This window comes from Cavia porcellus, unplaced genomic scaffold, assembly GCF_034190915.1.
Source record: "Cavia porcellus strain 051 isolate PalLab524CR breed Dunkin Hartley unplaced genomic scaffold, mCavPor4.1 scaffold_23, whole genome shotgun sequence".
Taxonomy (NCBI): Eukaryota; Metazoa; Chordata; class Mammalia; order Rodentia; family Caviidae; genus Cavia; species Cavia porcellus.
Genome location: NW_026947506.1, coordinates 37,774,900 through 37,793,653, shown reverse-complemented (window position 1 = coordinate 37,793,653; position 18,754 = coordinate 37,774,900). Strand labels below are relative to the sequence as shown.

Below are 18,754 nucleotides of genomic sequence, written 5' to 3'. Positions count from 1 at the left end.
CTGATTTTGCTCTGCAAACCATATTGAACTTCAGTGCTTTAAGTAAAATATCAGTTGTTAATATTTGTGCTGATAGTTGCACAAGGGAACAAATTGCTGACACTTAAAAATTCATGTTATCAGTAAGTCACTATTGTGTGTTAACCTAGCTCTTCAAAGCAGTAGATACGTCTCCCAATATTGAAAGAACATCTCTTTGTTTTTGTTCATTTAGATGAGTTCATATCATACTCACAATTTACAGGAAGAGGAAAGTGAACACTGGAGTTAGGTGCATAACCCAATATCAAGTTTATTAAAGAATATTTTATTGGGGTGGGGATTTAGTTCAGGCAAGCCTGAGATCCTGAGTTCTATTCCCGAATATCCCCCCCAAAAAAGTCAAAGAACTATTTTATTTATGGGCTGAGGCTATATTTCACTGGTAGAGCACTTGCCAAGCATGCACAAATCTTGGTCTGGTTTCCAGGAAAAAAAAAAAAAAGAAATCAAGAGGAAGAGAGATGAATACTTTATTTAGTACTGCACATGTGTTCACAATCAGGTACTGTTAGTGCTACAGACAACACATTGAACTGGACTTGTACTTTCCTGCAAGCAAAAGCAGAGTAGGTGGTCACATATGCTTCTTGAATGCAGAAAGGAAGGAACTAACCAGGCAATTTGGGGGCAGTTACAATAAGTGATTTATAGTAATGGAATTCCTGAGTTTGGAATTTGAATTGTACATTTGGTTTTATTCAAATCACCAGCTGCTTAACATCAGGCAAGACATATTCTTCCTTCCTTCCTTTCTTTCTTTTTTAGGTAGTGGTTATTGAACTTAGAGCTTTTACACTGAACTATGACCCCTGTCTTTTTTAAAAACTATTTTTAAGGCTGGGATGGTTTACCACAGCGGCGTTAGTGCCTGCAAATGCGAAGTCGTGAGTTCGATCCTCGGCACCAAAAAAAAAAAAAAAAAAAAACAAAACCTGTTAAGACAAGTTCTCGCTAAATCACTAAATTGCACAAGCTGAGATAGAACTTGAGATCCTCCTGCTTCAGCCTCCCAGAATGCTAGAATTATAGGTGCGTGTGGCCTCATCCAGTTTGCTAATTGGTGTTAGATTCAAACCCATAACATCTGACATACATAGAAGCTTTTAAAATTCCTTGTTTTCTCCCTGTCCTGAATGTTCCCTGTACCAGCGTTGGCCACATGCTCTTAAACCATTTATTTATGTATTCTCCCAGCTCCAAACTCAGCCCTAATCCTAATGAGAGAAAACCACCGAGAAGCCTTTCGTTTCTTATTGTTTTACTAGTACAGGTTTGCAGTAATCATTGCATTTGTTGTGGAGAGTTGGTGCACAAACATGCATAACGCGTCTTTTTTTTTTTTTTTAAACAGCGCTAGCCAGGTGCCCAGGCTAGCCTGGAACTCAAGCCAATCCTCCTGCCCCAGCCTCCCGAGAGCTGGGGTTACAGGCATGCGTCACCACATCTAGCCACTCATTTTAATCCTTCTCACTTCCCTTTCACACACCCCCACTCTGCTACCTGCGTCTCAATCCTCCCAAGCGCGCAGAGAGGCCCGGAAATGGGGAGAGCAGCCGCCACAGGGCCAGGGACGCACTTCCGGTTTGGCTTTGTTTTGGTTTTTCCCGCAGCGGCGTGGTAAGGGTTCTGGTTGGAGAAGTCTGTGGGAAAGTGACCCCTGGGGTAAGCGGCGGCGGGGGGCGGGGGCGAGGGCGGGGCGGTGTTCCGGAGCAGACGTCCCCCGGCTCTCGCCTTGGGGGCAGCTCGTCAGTTCCGTGAGTCAGCCCTTCTGTCCCCGGCAGGCAACACTTAGAGGAAGTCAGCAGATGCCGGAAAAAGTCCTGTTAAATTCTGAACGCCCCAAAGCGCAGATGGCTGTGAGGTCCCAGGTCGCCGCGCCACTCCTGTCGGAGGAAATTTTAAAGGGGAAAGTGGAGGAAGACTCACGCGAGGTGCTGGAGTCCGAACCCCCCGGGGCCTGCACGGATCCCGAAGGTTCTCGGCGGCAGTTTAGGCAGCTGCGGTACCATGAGGTGGCTGGGCCCGCAGAGGCGCTGAGCCGGCTCGGGGAACTTTGTCGTCGGTGGCTGAGGCCCGAGCTGCACTCCAAGGAGCAGATCCTGGAACTGGTGGTGTTGGAACAGTTCCTGAGCATCCTTCCTGGGGAGCTGCAGGCGTGGGTGCGGAGACACTGCCCAGAGAGCAGGGAGAAGGCTTCGGCCCTGACTCGGGCTCTCCTGGCAGCGCTGGCCCAGACCCCATGTGAGGTGAGAAGGGACGTTAGTGGTGGTGGATGTGTTGCAGATGCATGAGCGATGCTCTGGACTTCTTACTCATCTTTCCTCGCTTATCACATTTTTGGGAACTTTAGGATGTACATGAACGTTCTTTTCTTTACGTAGGAAACTGACACCTTAGGGTTATACCCAACAGCAGTTACCGTTCACGCATTGCAGCACACCCACCCTCTCCTTTAGTAGACTGTTTAGGAAAGAAAGATGTCAGGATGGAAAGTGAGTTCAGATCCTTAAGTTACTCGTGCTGGAACAATAGTTTCCTCCCTACTTTGAATGCAAAGGTCCCTTTTTGTTTTTTTCCTGTTTGCTGACCCCTCCTCCTTACGCACTGATGCATTTTTCAATCTGCAGCTTTCAGTTCCCATGGACAGTTTGTAGTAGGCTTTCAGCAAAAGCAGATTCAATGTAATTATAATTCATAGAATATTGTTGGACTGAAACTTTTTTTTTTTTTTTAAGGTACGGGCTGTCAATCCCGGGGCTGTTTCACTGATGTGCATCTTCAATATTTTTTGTATTTTTATTTTGAGTCATAGTCTCACTGAGTTGCTAAATTGCCCAGTGTAGGTTCAGACTTGCAGTCGCCTCTACGGCCTCACAGACTGATGGGTTTGCAAGCCTAAGCCACCAGGCTCTGGTTACTATTGGACTTTATATAAACCTCATTTGGGTGAGAGACAGCCATTATCCGTAATTTTGCATTTTGTGGGACTTATTTTATCCCACTTTGCTGCTGCTTGACCAAAGCCAAAGCTAACCAGTTTTAGTCATCACTAACATACCTTGGGTGAGATAAGAACCACATATTTAGTGATATGATATTATGGCATTAGCAGAAATGTGTGCCTTGGTTCATTGCTCTATGTCATTTTCACTGATGTTGTTACATACCTCTCTACACATAACTCCATATGCCTCCTCTAAAAACAAGGAAAGGACATGTTGCGACATAGATATTAGCATCATTAAACAGCTGATCAGAGTCCTTATATTTGGTTTGAAAAGTGTGAAGAGAAGAATGTCATTGAGGGGGCTGGGGATGTAACTCAGTGGCGCAGTGCTTGCCTGGCAAGCATGAGGTGCATGAGTTTGATTCATGGTATTCATCAAAAAGAAAAAAAAAAAAGACTGTCACTGGGATAAGCAGCCAGTTACTTACAAGAATGAAAGTGAGGAGTGGTGTATATAAATGAAATGGCATTAATATTTGGTGTTCGTGTATGGGCTTTTGTAGCAATTTAAGACAAAATGTTGTAGCTGAAAAATGCGTGATGCCATCCTGTTCTATTTTAAAAAGGAATATGAGGTAGAGAACTATTTAGTTAAACAATTACTTAAAACAGAAAAGTGCTGATCTGGGAGTTAGAAGATCCAGTTTCCAGTAATCATATCTTTGTGTGTGTGTGTGTGTAGTGTGGTAGTGTTGGTACTGGGAGTTGAAACTAACGCCTTCACACTGAGCTACATTCCGGTTCTTTTTAATTTTTTTTCTTTTAAAATGAGATTTTCCTAAGTTACTCAGGTTGTAACAACAAATGGTCATTTCATACTTCAGCCTTGTTCAAAGGCAAAAAATTTCTCTGCCTCAGCACTCAGGCACTTAAAAAGGGGCTGACACTGAAAAAGTTAGAAGTAGGAAAATTCCAGGTTCACTGCTGGCTTGGGCTACTTAGTGAGATCTTATCTCCAAAGGAAATTTTTTAATTTTCAGATTTTGGAACATTTCAGTGACTGTGTTTTTCAATTAGGAATGCTTAACCAGTAAAGTATATGCAAATGTCCCTAAATTTAAGAAGCCCCCAAACATAACACACGTATGGCATCTGACCTGTAAGTACAAATATAGAGACACATACAGTGAGCATGAAAGTGAGTTTCTTTTTTTTTTTTTTTTTGAAAGTGAGTTTCTGATCCTCACTAGAACCTGGACAGACATCTCCCTCAACAGTCGTAGAACCTTCGCTTTCTAAGGATTGTGACTTTAATTTCTGTGAGTAGTTAGCTGATTTGGGAGGGAGGGTACGAATGAAGATTTGAATCCAGGACCTTTGCATCTCTGGCCCATTTGCTTTTGTTGAGACGCAGTCACTCTAGTTTAGGCTACCCTTGAATTCACTATGTAGTACAGGCTGGCCTTCAACTCTGCTTTAGCCTACCTAGTGTTGGGATTATAGGTGTACATCACTATGCCTGGGATTTTTTTTTTTTTTTCTGTTGTTTTGTTTTGAGTTTCAGGTTTCACTAAACTAGTCTAGGCTGGGTTTGAACTTTTGACCCTCCTGCCTCAGCCTCCCAGAGTGCTGAAATTATACCCATCTACCACTGTGCCAAACTCAAAAGATCATCCTGTTGGTAAGTGTTTTATTATAAATGGTCAAGGGAAAGGAAATGAAATTTTTTGAGCACTTGTTGTAGATGAGGTAGGTCTGTCTCACTTATGTGGAAATAGCATCTCAGGGAGCCAGAACTGGAAGGTAAAACTTTCTCTATGATTTTCATCTATATCAGGTTACTATTTTGGTTAATTACAGTGAAATAATGCAAATATTTTGCTCCTACCTATCTCATCACTGTAGAGAGTTCACAGAAAGATGTTCAGGTTTACAAGAGGCTATTTACTCCTGTCTTTGGCCCCTTGAGAACTCCCCAATAAGTACACACATCATTAGCAAAGATTCGGCTATTGTGATTTTTGATTCTCGGTGCTTCTGCCTTCACTTCTTGAGTCTGGCCTCATCCATAGATGAGTGGCAGTGCTGTCTCGGAACAGCAGGTACTAACTTGGGATCTCATGTTGTTCCAGGGATTGGTGACTTTAGAGGCTGTGTCTGTTACCTGGGAAGAGTGGAAGCATCTAGATGCAGCTCAGAGGTACTTCGGAAGGGAGAGTGCACTGAAGGATTACCGGAGCATGGTCCTGCCCAGTGAGTCGATTACTCTACTGGTTTGTTTTTTTGTTTTCAGACAGGATTTCACTATGTAGTTCAGGCTGGCCCTTGTGTAGCCCAGGCTGGCCTGCAACTCAAAAACTCAAGATCTTCCTACCGTCCCCTCCTGAGTGTTGGGATTATAGACCTGCACCTCTATGCCCAGCTTTAACTGATTTATAGAGCATGTGATCTGTGAAGGGTTGGGTTGTCTACCGTCCCTGAACCAGTCTGCTGTGCAAAAACATAGCCAGTAGGACCTCTTCCTTCCCTATTACTAGGCGATAGATTAAACTTTTTGTTGCATTCATTTTTAATACTTATATATAAAAAAATTGCATTTTTCCCCATTCTCCTCCCCTCCCTTCAACTCTTCTTCCCCTCCTTAATTTACAAAAGCTTGGTTTTCAGCTTTTTTCTGTTCTCTTTTTTTGCTTTGTCACTTACTTCCTTACCCCTCCCTCTTCCCTATTGTTTGTATTTGAAAATTTTCTTCCCATTTCCAATGTCTATTTCACATTTTGACCCTTATTTGCACTTCTGGTTTCTCATGGCAGAGAAATAATGTAGTATTTAAGCACTCGTGTCTGACTTATGTCACTTAAGATTATGAGCTCAAGGTACATCCATTACCTCGAAGTGTCTCAACATTGCCTAGATGTGTCAGAAAAACACATCTTTATCTGCTCATCAGTTGATGGACATTTTGGCTAGTTCCAAGATTTAGCTATTACAAACTGTTCCCCTATAGCATGTTTCACTGTGGAATGATGCTTTTAATTCTTCTGGGAAGATACTGAGAAAGAGAACAGCTGGGTCAAATGGGACCTCTAATATTAGTTTTTTGAGAAATCTGCATGCTGATTTCCACAGTTTGCACCAATCCAGACTCCCATCAACAGTGGAAAAGGGTTCCTTTTCCCCAACAGCCTTTCCAGCATTTGTTTTTGGTTGATTTCGTAATGATAACCATTTATTCTGCAGTGAGATAGAATCTAGCAGTAATTGCATTTGTATCTCTTGAATTCTTCATCTAAGACATGTCTGTTCACTTCAGATGTGCATTTTTGGATTCCGTCTTTAAATTTGGAGATCAGATTTTTAAAAATTCTTTATTCTAGATAGTAGTCCTTTGTTGAAGGAGCAGCTGGCACAAATTTTTCCCCCACTGTGGGTTGTCTTCACTCTGATGAGGGTTTCATTTGCTATACAAACTTTTCAATAAGATGGGATCCCAAATGTTGATTCTTTGTGATAGATCCTGTGGTTTTGTTCATAAAGTCCTTGCCTACATCAATGTCTTCAAGAATTCCACCTATCCTATCTTCAAGCAACTTTAGTGTTTCTGCTTTAATATTTAGACTTGCTCCATTTTGATTTTAGTTTAGTGCGTAGTGACAGATGTGGGCCTAGTTTTAATCTTTGGCATGTGGAAAGCCAGTTTTTCTAGTACTGTTTATTAAAGAGGCTTTCTTCCAATGAAGATGTTTGGCTCCTTTGTCAAAGATAAGGTGGCTGCAGCAGCAGTCACAGGCCATGGAGGAGAAATAAGCCATCCCTTTCTGTGAGCCAACTGGTGACAAGAAGAGCTGATCATACGGCGCCTCTTCACTGCTCCCCAAACAACTGGCTGGAGAAACAGGCTGAAATGATAGCTACTGTAATAGAAAAAAACAACTTAATGCTTGTAGTGTTTAATATTTGATTGACTGCAGGCCTAAGGCTGCTGTCTGAGCATCTATTTGGAGGATAACAACATGACAGTACAGGAACTATGGGGGATCTCCTTCTGAAGGTGGTAACCATTGTTAATTCTCTGTTATCTTGTTTTTAAATCCTGTATTGTTGTCATTGTTTTGTTTGGTTTAGTTTTATTCTGTTTTGTTTTGTTTGATGTTACTATATCTCATGGCATGGGCAGCTATTTCAAAGATAACAAAATATATTATGGTAGCCATTATTGATTTCCTATTATCTTGTTTTGAAGTTCTGTATCACTTTCACTGTTTTGATTGGCTTTATTCTGGGTGTTTGTTTGTTTGTTTTCTGGTACCAGATATCAAATTCATGACCTTGCACTTGCCAGGCAGATGCTTGGGCCACTGTTTTATTAAATCCCCAGCCTATTTTATTTTCTTAATATATTCTTTTAAGAATATTTTATTCTTTTAAAAATAAAACTTTATTCTTTTTCAAGTAAAAGCAAGATAAGATGGCTGTCTTAGAGTTGTTTCTACATCTTCTAATCTGTTCCACTGATACTACAATCTGCTTTTGCCAGTACCATATTTTTACTCTAGTAGCTTTATAGTATAATTTCAAGGCAGAAATGTGATTTCTTGCTTTTGTTGCCCAGAATTACTTTTGCTATTCCAGGTCTCTTCTGGTTCCAAATGATTTTAGAATTGTTTTCTGTAAGTCAGTGATATGCTGTTAGTATTTTAATTGGGATTTTCTTAAATCTGTATAACAATTTTGGAAATGCAGGCTTTTTCACTATATTGGTTCTTTCTATCCAAGAATAAGAGATATATTTCCCTTTTCTGATATCCTTTTTGATCTTTTTTTTTTTTTTTTCAGAATACTGTGGTTTTCAATGTGAAGATTATTTTTTTAACTTCTATTGTTAGGTTGATTCTAGATATTTTTATGATGGTGTTGTAAAAGGCATTGTTTCCCTAATTTCTTTCTCAGTGAGTTTATCATTTGTGTACAGGAATATTATTGATTTTTGAGTGTTGACTTCATATCCAGCTATATATTACTGAATTTGGTTATTAAATCTAGAAGTCTTTTAGTAGAGTTTTTGGGATCATCTTTATAAAATATTATGTCATCCACAGATAATGATAATTTAACTACTGTCTTTCCTGTTTTTATTTCTTTCTCTTGTCTAATTGCTCTGGCTAATGTTTCCAAAACTGTATTGAATTACATTGGTAACAGTGGACATCCTCATCTTGTTCATAATCATAGAATAAAAGCTTTCAGTTTTTTTCCATTTCCTATGATGTTGGCTGATGGTTCATCATAGATGGCTTTTATCAGATTGAGATAAAGACCACCTAGTCCAATTTTCTGTAGGGTTTTTATCATGAATGAGTTTATCATGAATGAGTATTGGACTTTGTCAACATCTACTTTGTACTTTTTCTACATCTGTGAAGGTTTTTGTCCTTGACTTTGTTAATACAGTGTATTCCATTTATTGATTTCCATATATAGAACCATCTCTTGATAATCTTCTTGATGATATGCTGCATTGTTTGCCAGTATCATATTGAGAATTTTTGCATCTATGTTCATTAGGAAAGGAGATTGGCCTGTAGTTCTTTTTTTGGTTGGTTGCTTCTCTGGTTTTGGTATCAGGGTAATACTTGCTTCCAGGTATGAATTTGAGAGTATTACCTGCCTTTCTATTTTACTAAAGAGTTTGAGGAGTAGTGGCATTAGTTTTTTTCTAAATTTCTTGTAGAATTCAGTGGTGAATTGTCAGGATTTTGGCTTTTCTTTGAAAGATTAAATTGACAACCAACCAATCTTAACAAGAAAAAAAGACTCAGATCCATGCAATTAGGAATGAAAAGGGTGAAATCATAATAGATCCTGCAGAATTCTACCCAGAAGATCATCAATACCTACTTCAAGTACTTGGTAGGTTTTTAATTGTGTCTTCAATTTTAATGACTGATACTAGTTTACTTAAAATTCTTAATCTGTACATGGTGGTACACACCTGTAATCTCAGCTCTTGGGAGGCTGAGGCAGGGGGATCTTTGTGAGTTAGAGGCCAGTTTGGTTTACAAAGTGAGCTGAAGCCCAGCCTAAACTGCAGTGGGACGCTGTCTCAACAAAGACCAAAAAAAAAAAAAAATCCAAATTTTTATATCTTGATTCAGCTTTGATAATTCATATGTATTTAGCAATCTGTCCATTTCTTCTGTGTTTTCCATATTATTAGAATACAGATTCTTGAAGTATGTACTGATGTTCTTCTGGGTTTCTGCAGGATCTATTGTGACTTCACCTTTTTTCATTCCTAATTACATGGATCTGAGTCTTTACTTTCTTTTCTTTTTGTTAAATTGGTTAAGGGTTTGTCAATTTAATCTTTCAAGGAAACAACTCTTCAATTCATTGATTCTTTGCATTGTTTTCTTAGTCTCATTTGCATTAACTTCAGGCCTGATCTTTGTAATTTCCTCCCTTGTATGAACATGGGGTTTCATCTGCACTTCTTCTAGGAGCTTGAGATTCAATATTAGGTTATTTATTTGAGCTTGCTCTGTTTTTCTGATATGGGAATTCATTGCTATGAAATTTCCTCATAGGACTGCTTTCATTTTGTTGTATAAGTTCCTGTATGTTGTGTTGGCATTATTGTTTAATTGTAGAAATTGTCTCCCTCTTCACATTGGCTGTATTCTACATCTGAACACCAAATCTTATGCTGTCTCTGCTATTTGTCACTCTGCCACTTTCCCTGAAGCCCCCAGAAAAATCATTTTAAAAATATAATGAGCACCTGTGTGTTTATCACGTAGATTTATAAAATGTTAATATCTGACCATATCAGCTTCATTTTTTTTCTCCAATAAATAATACATTGCAGCCATAGGTGAATCTCAGTGTACCCTCCCTGAAGCTGTTCCTCTTCTCAGAGGTAACCAGAATCTTAATTGTGCTATTTATCCATTCCATACATGTTTTATATTTTTCCACATATGCATATAGATATAATTTACATATCATTCCTGTATGGTTCTTTTTACTCAGCATTCCATTTTTGAGATTTTTGCATGATGATACATGAAGCTACTCATTTATTTATTTCATATATCCAGATAACGTCCTATGCTGCTTTTCCCCCTCAATTCAGGCGTGGTTGGGAGGGGTACCAGGAATCAAACTCAGAACCTCACACTTGCCAGGCAGGCTTTGTACCACTGAGCTAAATCCCCAGCCCCTCCCATCAGTTTCATTTATCATTTCCTGGCTATCCACAAGGAAAGATGATAAAGGATTCTATTTCCTCAGCATGCACATATTTAGCAGTCTGTAATTCTCTCATTATAACTTAATATCTTTGGTTAATAAATGTATAGTATTAAATTTTTATCTACAAACTGGGCATGATGGAATTTGCAGACCAGCCTGGGTACATAGTGAATTCAAGGCTAGCCTCCCAAGTGCTGGGATTATAGGCTTGTACCACCATGCCCAGCATTTTCAGTTTTATTCTTTCCCTTGGAGAAATCCCTCCCACAGGTTCCTCTGCTCTGTAGTGTCAAGAGAACACTCTTTGGCAGACCTATCACACAGCCATTTGACCCTGGAAATTCCTTTCCTGTTCCTTTTTAACATTTTCTTCCTTGTTTTACTCCTTTGATTTGGTGGAGAATATCTCCCATTATCTTCCTGATAGCTTGTACTTGGGAGGGAAATCTGTTGAAACTTTGCATATCTGAAAATGTCTTTATAAGATCATGAAGGTGGGGTCCGCATGATGGCAATGATGGCTTTATAAGAACGACCTCAGATAACACATTCTTGATCTGGGCAGTAAGATGTTGCCAGATATTAGTACAGTATTCCTGAACTTTCTAAACCTATGTAACTCTGAGTTAAATAAGCCTTTATTCTTTATAAAGTACCTTCTCAGATATACTTGTTACAAATTAAGATATATGTCTAAATATTCCAGTTTAGAATTGATTGTGAAGGTAGGCCTGGTGATGTGCACCTATATATCAGGAGGCTGAGGCAGGAGGATCACAAATTCCAGTCCGATTTAGTGACTGAGGAGAGCAATTTAGTGACTTAATGAGATTCTACCTCTGAAATAAAAAAGGTCTAAGGATGTGGCTCAGTGTAAAAGCCTATATGGTTCAAGGCCTTGGTAACATAAAGAAAATTTTTTTCAAGTCTGAATGCAGTAGCACACAACTATAACCCAAATTACTTGAGAAGCTGAGGCAAGCCTAGACAATTTAGCAAGACATTGTCTCAAAAAATCAAAGCAAACTAAAAAGGGATGAGGCTTTATAGAGCTTGGTGCTAGAGTACTTGCCTAGTATGATTAAGGCTTTGAGTTCCATCCCTAATACAACTAATGATTATGTTAATAAGAGGATTTTTGAAGAGAGTGAATTTTCTAATTTACCCCTGTTGCTATTGAGAAATCCTGATGTTTTTGTGGTATTTTATCCTTGATGTGTATACTGTTTGTATTTTTCATTTTCTGTATCCTAAAATGTTTTGACTTTTTTTTTTTTTTTCGAGACACGTTTTCACTGTGCGTTCAGGCTGGCCCTGGGCTCACCTTGTAGCCCAGGCTAGTCTCAAATTTGCAGTGATGCTCCTGCCTCAGCCTCCTAAGTACTGGAATTACAGGAGTGCGTTACCATGCCCATCTGGCTTGTTTTGACATTTTAAAAGTCTCAGTCAGTAGTGGTCTTGGTGGTGCATGCCTATAATCCCAGCACTTAGAGGCAGAGACAGGAGGATCATTTCAAATTCTAGATCAACCTAGGCTGCAAAGTGACCTCAAGACCAGCCTGAACTGCATAGTTAGACACTGTCTCAAAAAGACTACAGTAAATAAGCTGGGTGTGGTGGTGCATTCCTGTAATCCCAGCAGTCAGATTTTTGAGCAGGAGGATCATTGTGAGTTTGAGACCAATCTGGGCTACAAAGTGAGCCCAAGGCCAACTTGAACTACATAGGTAGACCCTGTCTCAAAACGACAGAATAAAAGAGAGAGAGAGAGAGAATAAATGAATGAATGTTTCTCTGGCTGGGGAGAGACTGGGCTTTCTAGTGCAAGTCAGTTGTTAGAAATAGTAAAGAATTTACGTAAGAGCAAGCTAATTAGTTACTGTGTAAACTAACCCTGGATCATCCTTTTCTGTTTGGCCCAAGCAATCTTGGAGGTGGTATTCCTATGGGTCAGGCATCACAGTTCCAGGCATCAGGCAACAAAAGACCACCCCTGTCAGGGCTAGGAGACCTGCTGAATTATTCACACTAGTCCCATTGCCTGTTCAACCTGCTCCATCTTGCCTTTCTTATCTTACTTGTTCATAAATGTCATGGATAACTGGGAATGGTATGCACACCTGTAATCCTAGCACTCTGGGAGATTAAGGCAAGGGGATTATACATTCAAGTTCAACCACACATCTAAGTCCAGCCTAGGCAATTTAGAGACTCAGTAAGACCTTGTCCCAAAACAAGTAATTAAAAAACTCCTGGGGATGTAGCTTAGAGCAAAGCTCTTAGGCTTACTCCTCAGTATCACGGGCAAAGATTCTCCCCTTCACTTCTGCTTTTTCTGCCTTCTAGTACTTCTAGTAATCTTCTATGTGGTCTCACTATAGTTACTCTGTAGTGAGAGGTACTTTTTGAAGGGCTGTCAAGAAGGTGGTATAGCCTTTATCCCAGGAATGAAGGATGAAGTAACAAGAGAAATTCTCTTGGGGCTGGGGATTTAGCTCAGCGGCATAAGCGCCTGCCTTGTAAGCAAGCAGCCCTGAGTTCAATCCCTGGCAATGATAAAAATAAAAAATTAAAAATTAAAAAAAAAGAGAGAAATTCTCTTCCCATGCAGAGATAAACTATGGAAAGAATAAGAAAGCTGGGCATGGTGGCATATGCCTTTAATCTTAGCAATTGAGAGGCTGAAGCAGAAGGATTGCCAGAAGTGAGTCAGCTCTCCCAGAGCATGACAACTTTGTTTCCTTGAGGCTGTCTTATCACATAAAAGAACACAGGACAGTATGTGAGCTGTCTATTGTACGTGGAGGCTTTTAGGATCTTTTCTTTCTCTTGGTAAAATGAAATATGACACTGAGGGTAGCTCGATGTGTATTTTGTAAAATCACTGTTCTGGTGATGGAAGATATAGCTTAATGGCACAGTCCTACCTAGCAAGCACGAGGACATGAGTTCGATTCTTGGTACCAAAACAAATAAATAAAATCATTATTCTGAGTAGTTGGGTACTTACAATACAGATTTTCATGTCTTTGAATTGTGAGAACTATGTCATCTTACTGCTTTTATTTAAGTCACCTCCTTTTGTCTCAACTTTTCTTTTTCTCCTGCAAGTTCTTTTAGTTGGCTGTTGGGACTCACAGCTGATCCCTAGTTCCATTATTTTTATTTTTTTTTTTGTCTTGCTTTCTTTTTTTTTTTTTAATTTTATTTAAGGAGACAAAAGGAAAAAAACAGAAAAAGGGTAGAAGCTATCAGAATTTCAGAAAAAATAAGCAGTAGGAAATCACTAGTTAATTATATATTGTCATCTTAGAAATAGTGGTTGAAGTTACAAAATTAAAGCACATAGAGGGGACTTTCAAACAGTGAGACTGCAAACAGTTTTGTTCAATAATCCAACAAAACTCAGTAATATGGTTATCTATCTTATACACTTAAATATATATGCAGTTATATCTTTTAGAGAACTTTCTTTTCCTTTCTTTTGTACAATGACAATTACACATTTTGGGTTTTATTACTCCCACAGTTCTTACTACTTTTTTTTTTAAGAAATTAAAACCAAATGTGACATACCAGGACAGAGTCAGTCAAATCAAAAGAATGGACATAATACATAATGTAAAAACAAAATACAAGGTGATCAACAATGGTTACCATAATGCCTCTTGTTATCTTAAAAAGAATTGCCTATATCATCAGTTATAATAAAATTGAACAAAACAGTAAAGAATAAGACCAATAAAACCAAAACATTGGAGACATTAGAGGACTTCAAAAGAAGATAATAGTCAACCAGAATGGCGTCACAATGGATCATATAGTCTTCATAGTTGTTGCCTAGACTTTCAAACTTGGTACTATCTAGCATAACAGAATAGAGGAAAATCAGTGAAAACAAGATGGTGAGAGCAATACAGAGTTTCCAATCAAGTTAATAGGAAATCAAAGTGGGTTACTATAATATATCCTGCTATTTTTTATTTATTTTTCCCTTAATTAAAAAGATAAAACTGAAAAAGTAGATAATAAAAAGGAGATTGAGATAAAAAAGAGGGCATAACAACAAAACAGTGCAGGTCAAAACATAGCCATTTAAGCAAAATAGTGTTTCACCACAAGATAATCTCGACATAATCGTAGTTACCATAGTGTCTCTTCCCTTAAAATCTTTGGATATAACTTCATATACTGTAGCATCAAACATATCAAGACAATGTAAAACCGTTCAAGAGAATGACAGTATTACAGGGTATTTAGAATCAACTAACAGAAAATGAACAATGGTTTCTGTATAATCTCCTTGTCTATAAAAGTTTTTGTTTATATTATCACATATAATAAAATCCAGTAAGATACAACAGGTTAAAACCGATGGAGACAGAAGAACAAAAGCTTGATGGGACTTCAAAACAAGAGGATTTTAAATCAGCACTACCTATTATGATGTCTTGTTTTCTCCAAAATGGCTGTTCCTACCATCCAACCTTCTCTGCCTCATTTCTGCTGAGCTTTTTTTCTGTCACTAGTTGTCAGTTTGTCCTCTTCATTTCGCTTTCTGCTCCATTCATTGTGGCCGCTCTGCCACTTTTCTGGAATCTTGGTATCTTTCATTTTTAGAATATCCTGCAGTAATCTCTGTAGAGTTGAATTGGTGGTTGCAAATTCCTCTAGTTCCTCTTTATCCTGGAAGCACCTTGTTTTTCCACCAATTTTTAGGGACAGTTGTGCAGGATATATCAATCTTGGCTGGAGGTTATTATCTTTCAAAGCTTGAATTATTTCCCCCCATGCTCTTCGTGATTTGATGGTTTGTGCTGAGAAGTCTGCTGTAATTCTGATGGGTGTTCCCTTGTAAGTGATCTGTTTCTTGTCTCTGACGGCTTTTAATATTCTGTTCTTATATTGGATTTCTGGTATTTTGATTATTATATGCCTGGGTGTAGCTCTGTTTGGTTTGTAGGTGGCTGGGGTCCTATATGCTTCATACATCTGAGTATCTTTACCTTTTGCTAAATTAGGGAAATTCTCCTGGATTATTTCTATGAATAGCTTTTGTAATTCATTTGTTTGAGTCCCTACTTCTTTTATGTTCTTAATTCTTAAGTTATAGATCCTCTTGTCATCTTCTAGTCTTTGTATTATTGCTATTTGTTTTCTTGTTATTTTTAAGAATTTTTTCATTTCATGCTCCTACCTTACAAATCTGTCCTCCAGTTCTGATAATCTATGCTTAGTTTCTTTCAAGCTGTTATGCCAGCTTTCAATAGAGTTTTTAGTTTCCTGGTAATCTCTGTGAACCTGCTTCACGTATTCTGTTTTCTCTATTTTCTCCATCAAACAATTCTCCCCTTTTTTTCTGTTCTTCCATTCCACCATCTGTTTTTTCTTGGGTGGTGCTTAGCATTTCTCTAACTATTCTACTTATTTCTTGCTTTATTTCATTAAATACTTCATTTTTGAACTTGTCTATGAGGCTCCGGAGATACTGTTTTATATCTATAGGTGCCGTGTCTGATATTGCATGTTTTCTGTCTTCATTCTCTTTTGCTTTTACCTTTCCTGGATCAGTGTTCTCAGGATTGGGGACTGAGGAGCCTTTCTTGTTGCTCCCTTTTCCCATACTTTTTGTTCCTTCCATACAAGTGTATGTAGGAGGCTCAGTTTTTTTTTTTCTCTTTGTCTGTGGCAGTTTGTTTGAATCCGCCAGCTAAGTATTCCCACCCACTACAATGTACTAGGCAGACACAGACCTGGGCAGCCTCTGCTGGGCCCGCCCCTCCAGGTCAACCTACTGAATGTTTCACTGCTAGGGTGCACTGCCAGGCACAGGGACCTGATTTGGGCTAGCCTACAGGATCTTAGTCTGCAGAGAGACCAGGCCAAGCGCTCCCCACCAATCTCGCTTGAGAGGGGAATATGTGACTAAAGTCACTGCAGGGCTGTGTTCCGGCTAGTCTGCCCATTCCCAGAATGTCCTCTGTTGGAGCCTCCTAGTCTATGAAAGGGTCCCCATTTCACTCACTGCAGGTCGAGCCAGTCCCACTCTCAACGCTGTTTGGGCCGATTCCCACTCTCAGAGCTTTGGTGTGCCTCTCTCCCCGCTGTGCGGATTGGGACGCAGTATCAGCAGCAGGAAATTCAAATGGCAGCTTCCAGTGGTGCGGGATCCAGCTTACGCACTGAGATTTTATCTGTTCCTGTTATATCATCAGGAGTGCATTTCCAGTTGGTTTCTCTCAGCTTACTTTGTTCCTGGGTTGGCAAGGTATATCTCCCCTCGCGTGGGACTCCTCACATGGCACCGCTCCTGTATTCTAAAGCTGGTAATCTCAGAGAGCCTCCGTGGCTGCTGTTATTTGTCTGCCATGTTCTCCCGGAAGTTTTTTGTCTTGCTTTCTGAGACCTTTATTCCCCAACCCTTCTGCTTAAATATTTCACCTATCATTTTACTTTCCTAAGGTTTTTCTTAGTGTTTTGGCTATATATACACAGTGCCATGATATAGTTGAAGCTGGCCTCTAACTCACTATATATCCCAGCCCAGACTCACGCCTGGCAGTCCTTCTTCTTCAGCCTCCCCGTTGCTAAGATTACAGGCATGCACCACCATGCTCAGCTTTCTTTTTCTTTCAATAGTTCATTTCCTTGTATGAGTAAGAATTTCTTCTTACTCCATCCTTCATTCTTGGGATGAAGGCTGTACTACCTTTTTAACCTTTCCAAAGGTAACCTCTCACTGTAGAGTGACTTACCACAGCATTGAACTGGAGCCAAGGATGAGGTGGGTTCATGGGTTTCAGTACAAGAATAAAAGGAAAGATATGGGGGTTTGCATTGGTAAACATCCTGAAAAATTAAGTAAAATAATTTCTCTTGAAAGAATTTAAGTGTTCACTTAAGGAGAATACTTAAAAAGGAGCTTGGGAATTCTGTTAACATTTGCTTATTTCACTCTTATGCAGGGATGAAATGGCAGCAATTTGTATTTTTATGTTTCAGATTTGGAAACTAAAGCTGAGAACAAGGAGTTGATCCCAGAGGAACAAATATTTGAAGAAGTGAAGCCCCAGCCATGGCTACAAACAGTGTCCGAAGGAAAGGCATCTCTGTTTTCTGAGGGTGCCAGTATCGATGAGGACAGAGTTGAGAAGCAGCCAACAAACTTCATGTCACTAAAACTCAAAAATTCTCCTGAAGAGCAAAGACTCACCAGCATCTCAAATCTCAATATAAAGGGCTCTACAGAAGGAGTATCTAAAAGTAATGAATTTGAGAATGGGGCCAGAAATTCCAGCTTTATTATTGGTCAGCACAACCAGACTGTGTCAAGGCCCATTGATGGTAAAGAATATAGGAACAAGCATAAACAAAGTGTAGATAAGGTGAACTGTCATATAGTAAAACCTCACAAGTCTGTTCACATTGGAGATAATGTTCCTTGCTCTGGCCTTTTTGAGACCCAGAGGCAGTTTTGTGAAAGACGTTACAAATGTGATAGCTGTGAGAAGAGTTTCAAACAGCGTTCAGATCTCTATAAACATCAGAGGATCCACACAGGTGAGAAACCTTATGAATGCCAAGAATGTGGGAAAAGCTTCAGTCAGAGTGCTGCTCTCATTAAACACCAGAGGACACACACAGGTGAGAAACCATATGCCTGCATGCAGTGTGGGGAATGCTTCAGACAGAGCTCACATCTAAATCGGCATCAGAAAACACATGTTGGAAAGAAATACTGTAAATGTGTTGAATGTGAGGAGACCTGCAACAATTCCAGCCGTTTTAGGCATCAGAGACTCCATAATGGGGAGCGACGCTACAAATGTGAGGAGTGTGAGAAGAGCTTCAAACAGAGTTCAGACCTCTTTAAGCACCAGAGAATCCACACTGGGGAGAAGCCTTATAGATGTTCTTTCTGCGGGAAAAGCTTCAGTCAGAGTGCAACTCTCATTAAACACTGTAGAACTCACACTGGAGAAAAACCTTATAAATGTTTGGAATGTGGGAGAAGCTTTAGACAGAGTACACACCTTATCCGACACCAAAGCATCCATCGAAATAAAGACCCATGCATTTGATACGCTTTTGTGTGACCTGTGTTTCGTTCATGCTGTTTTTGGTTTCCTTGTCCAGAAATTCCATTCTTTGGCATTTAGAGTACACCACTCACTTGTGGATTAATTGTATTTCCTTTGGCATCCTACATATGATAGGATTGGTCTGACTTGAGTCTCAGTAAATACTTTATATAGTATTTCAGTAAAGAAAGAATGAGTAAAAGTCTGCCAAAAGATGAGGTGGTTACTTGTAAGATGTTTAATAAGAGCAAGGGCTGATAAATGGCCTAATTTTCATCCCTGTCATTGTCACTGCTCCTACCTCTGCCTTTGAACAAAATCATCTCCACTTCAGCTACTTCCCTAAGAATTTATGTTGGTCACTTAATTATCATTGATGGTGAAGAGGATTTCAACTACTTATAATCCCCAAAACACAAAGTAAATTTCA

At 39.4% G+C, this 18,754-nt stretch overlaps 1 protein-coding gene across 2 annotated transcripts; it reads left to right on the top strand.

Moving 5' to 3' along the window:
* The first annotated feature begins 1,461 nt into the window (after positions 1 to 1,461).
* On the top strand, positions 1,462 to 18,326 carry Znf394 (zinc finger protein 394). 2 transcript variants are annotated; one of them, XM_013152595.3, is made up of 4 exons: positions 1,462 to 1,659; positions 1,824 to 2,288; positions 5,122 to 5,242; positions 17,246 to 18,326. In XM_013152595.3, the coding sequence occupies exons 2-4, from the start codon at positions 1,848 to 1,850 to the stop codon at positions 18,322 to 18,324; spliced, it is 1,641 nt and encodes a 546-aa protein (XP_013008049.1). In that variant the 5' UTR covers positions 1,462 to 1,659; positions 1,824 to 1,847; the 3' UTR covers positions 18,325 to 18,326. The 2 variants fall into 2 exon arrangements, with proteins under 2 accessions (XP_013008049.1, XP_003469928.2); XM_003469880.5 differs by having other exon boundaries at positions 1,462 to 1,704.
* Positions 18,327 to 18,754: the final 428 nt, after the last annotated feature.